General features: G+C 29.3%; 1 protein-coding gene and 1 long non-coding RNA gene across 2 annotated transcripts in view; one reads left to right on the top strand and one right to left on the bottom strand.

The window, feature by feature from the left end:
• LOC110266321 overlaps positions 1 to 4,355 on the bottom strand; it is a 21,496-nt gene that overhangs the window by 10,353 nt on the left and 6,788 nt on the right. The gene's annotated exons all lie outside the window — the stretch shown is intronic.
• LOC107617843 (receptor homology region, transmembrane domain- and RING domain-containing protein 2) overlaps positions 3,229 to 4,355 on the top strand; it is a gene marked incomplete at its 5' end in the record, with an annotated part of 4,935 nt that continues 3,808 nt past the window's right edge. Inside the window, 2 exon segments of the mRNA XM_016319712.2 lie at positions 3,229 to 3,634; positions 4,005 to 4,235. Coding sequence (XP_016175198.1) covers positions 3,454 to 3,634; positions 4,005 to 4,235 — 412 coding nt within the window.

Raw genomic sequence — 4,355 nt, 5'->3', positions numbered from 1 at the left:
TATTCTCCAACCTGACAGGTTAATGACTAATCCGCCGCAGTACTGAGCTCCATTTAAGAGTTTGTCGCTGGTCAATGGGTTATTGCATGCATAAGGCGGTCAGATTAGGATGGGTAATTAGGATGAGTTTTTACGTGTTCGAAGTGGGTAATTAGGATGGGTTTTTAGCTGGATGCGGTCAAATTTGGCTAACACATGCCCTACTCACGTCCCTATCCGTCTCGGTATATATAATATATAAAATATATGTAAAATAATTAATAATATTATATATATATTTTTTATTTTTACTTTAATTTATATTATATATGTTATGGTAGTTATATAAATTTTGAAATTTAATTTTATTTGTTGGATTTTAATAATTATAAGGGCAGTACCTACCAAAGTGGATTATGCCATTATGGTTTAATTTTTTACTATTCACGGATAAAAACGAGGTGGATTCTATGAAGGTTATTGTAAAGTGGGACGGGATCAGATAGGACAAAATCTCACCCCTATCCATCTATCTCTACTTACTCTGATTCTTTTACATTTAGGTCCTGACTGCCTTAGAATTTGTTTATGGGGCAATGTACCTTATCTTTTCATTCTAATTATAAGGGTTTGATTAAGCTGTTAAGGAAGCAACTGATTTTTATTATTGTGAATGAACTTATTATGCTGTTTAATTATGGCTGTCCGGCTGTGCCTGTATCCCGTGACACACTTAAGTTGATTCAAGCTTATGGTAGGAAGACAGTTTCTACAATTGTTGACAATGAAGATGAAGAAAGACTAAAGGAGTTTGTAAAGTTATTGAAGGCTGCTGCATCTGCAAATTGCGACTTAATATTTGGTTATGTTGGAGTTATACAGCTGGAAGAATCTGCATCATATATGCATGCTTTAATCGTATCAACTTTGACATATGCGTTTATGCTTGTGTATTTGAGAGATGGAGTTATAGTTGAAAGCAGTGTATAAATTAAGCTGGAGACAAGAAGGATTAATTAAACCAACACAAACCAATAATATTATTATCAATGAAACTTGACAATTTCATTTCTATTGGGAGGATGTGTAAACATTTGAGATTGTGTATTTTGATAATTTAAGTTGTGTCCAAACTTTCATTCAGATTCACACACTAGCTCTATTTATTTCTAAGATGACAAGGGCCATTTTTTTCTATTTTAAAGATTCCAATGGTATAATTTCCAGATCAAAGTTGTCAATACATGACAACTCACTTGATATTGAAGGGATCTGAACTAACTAGACTTTGCACTATTCATATTTAATTATTTCAATTTTTTAATTATATATATAATTTTGATATATTATTAATGTAAATAAAACACATTAATAAAAATAATTATTTTTTTATATTGACTATATAAATGATCATCTAAAAACTAAGTATATATTATGATTTTTCTAATGTTGAGGCGACTGTTACAATTTACTTTCAAAAAACATAATCCTTTTTAGCCATGAAAATTCTTTGTCCGGTAATAATAAGCAAAAAACCACTTACAATTGATTGGTGTACTGACAACACCACCAACACCAAGGTCGTCTTGTATTATATTGTATGCATAAATTCTTCTGATTAATCATTCAGTTATGGTTTTGTTCATATAATTTAATCTTATATATCATATAGTTATAAAAAAAAATTGTCTGTAAAAATAAGAAAAGTTTGTTTATTGTAAATCATAAAAATACTTATATTAACTGTTAATATTAAATATCTCTTACATAACATAATCACATAGCTACAGGGACGGTTCTATGTACAATGGTGTGGGGCAAGCGCTCCCACTACGATTTGAAATTTTTTTGAGTAGTATATGATAATAATATTTATTTGTCCCCATTATATTATTAAATTTGACCTCACAATAATTTTTTACTCAATTTTTGGTACTTAATCGTCAATTTAAAAATTTTATATTAGAAATTCGTTAGAATGATTAATTCTCAAATTTAAACGAAATTATTGTTCCTTTTTAAAAATCAACTCAAAAGAATATTATTTATCTTTTTTTTTAAATTAGCTTTAATTTTTGCATAGCAACTGTATTAATTGAAAGAACTTTTTTAACTATAAATATCAATAAGAGTCGACTTCTAATTGTGTTAGGAAGTGAATTTTTAAATAATTATTTAGTAATATATATAAAAAGAAAGAAATTTTGATGGTAGTGTTAAGAGAAAAATTATTTAATTTTTTAAAATATAAAACCTAAAATAATAGAATTTTAAATTATATATTATTATTTAAATTACTATTTTAGTGTTTTAATTTGTATATTAGATATTTTGAAGGCTAATCATATTTTATAATAACAAAATATAATCATAACAATAATCATGCTATATGTACATAAAAATAATTATTTGTATAAAATATATATTAAAAATAAATTAAACAATATATATATTTATACATAGATATATAGTGGTTAATAAATAATTTAATATTTAATTTTTTATATATACATATTATTTTTATTATAAAAATTATTATGATGTTATATAAATTTTGTCCCCACTACTAAAATTTTCTGGATCCGTCACTGCATAGCTATGTATTCATGTTATGATTCAATTATTTCTTATTTTAAAATAATGATAGGAAAAAAAAAAAACACTCTTGCATCAAAATTATTTTATAATTTATTTTTAAGGAAACCTTGATTAGAACGTGGTTTTGCTTTGGTGCATGCACATGATTAGAGGAAAAATTAGTGGTATACAAGGTTCTAAACAAGGTTAGCACACAGAAGACTTACCATAAAAGACATAGGCCCCACTACTTAATCCAAATACATCTCAACTTGCCCACTTGCTTATTAATGTTATCACAGTTTCTGATACATCCAAAAATAATAATTATATAATATTAAAATTATGTAGAAAATTACAAGCAAATAGAATATAGTAACTGATTACCTAATATTATTTATTTTATAAGAGACGATAATGATCCGATTTTATAAATTTCATTATTTTCTCCGGACAGAGAAAAAAAATATCAAAAAGAAAATTCTCTGATAGTGTATTAGTGTTACCAAATTGGCAAATTCAGCAACAAACTGACTTATCTACAAAGTTCAATTTTTTCAATCGGAACTCATCAGAAAAAAAAAGAAAGAAAGTTCAACTTGCAACTTCAGTATTTGGTTCCAGATTGTGATATTTTTATTTTTATTTCTCTTTTAGAATAGTGATTTATAGTATCAGCAATCAATTTTTCGGATAATTGTTTCTTTTTTTCTTCGGTTTTTCTGATTGGCAATCAATTTCAAACCTATAGCAGAGAAAAAGCATCAAAGGAATAGAGACTCATTTGATTCTTTTTGGGGAGATGGAAGCTGATGTATCTATTTTTTTTGCTGTGTTTCCAAAACCCTAAATAGTAAAAGAAAATCCCCAAATTTCTTCCATCGCTTTCTGATTTGCATGATTTTCAACCAAAAGCTTTGCCCTTTTGTTCTTTTCAAATCTTTTGCACTGATGGGTACCTCGAATCTTCTCCTCTTTCTCTTCTCTCTGCTGGGTTTGTGTGCTTTGTCAGCTGCCAAAGTGGTGCTGATTGGGAACAACATCACTCTCTCCTTCGATGATATCGAAGCTAATTTCGGTGAGTTTTCTTCTTTTTTGTGTGCATGTGATGTGTGTTTTAACTTTTAAGTTGTTTAGTTAATGAGTTGAATGTGATTTTGGTTCCTGAGTATTTGGGAGTGGTGAAAATTTCAACTTAAGTAGTGTCTTTGGTGAAGCTCTGTCAGTGGGAAACTGATTCGGCTGAAACTATGTCTGAAACCATCTGCAAAACGAAGGCAAAAAAAAGTTGAGAAAAAAAAAATAGAAAAAAGGATTTGATTTGATGCTGAAAAATATCAAATTGTGAACACTGACGTGTGGTATTTTCCAAATGTTTGTAGTGCTGCTGATGGTAATTTTGTTTCTTAATGATCTGTTTCTTGACACAAATGCTGTTTTCATTTCAGCTCCGACGATCAAAGGGTCTGGAGAATGTGGGGTCTTATATTCGGCAGAGCCACTTGATGCTTGCACTGACCTCACGAACAAAGCTCCACAACTTCCGAATGCGAGTTTGCCTTTTGTTTTGATGATTAGGGGAGGATGTAGCTTTGAGGAAAAGGTCAGAAGAGCACAAGCGGCTGGCTACAAAGCTGCAATTGTCTATGACAATGAGGATAGTGGTGTCTTGGTTGCAAGTAATGACCAATTCTTACGTGCAACAGCATATTGTTGTTTATCATTCTCATCCTGCATGCAATTTGCATTAAGCTTGGTTTTCTCTACTGATAATGTGAGTCATCAAATTCAGTCACTGG

Source organism: Arachis ipaensis, chromosome B09, assembly GCF_000816755.2.
Source record: "Arachis ipaensis cultivar K30076 chromosome B09, Araip1.1, whole genome shotgun sequence".
Taxonomy (NCBI): domain Eukaryota; kingdom Viridiplantae; phylum Streptophyta; class Magnoliopsida; order Fabales; family Fabaceae; genus Arachis; species Arachis ipaensis.
The sequence above is the reverse complement of the archived record's forward strand: the minus strand, read 5'-3'. Positions and strand labels throughout refer to the sequence as shown.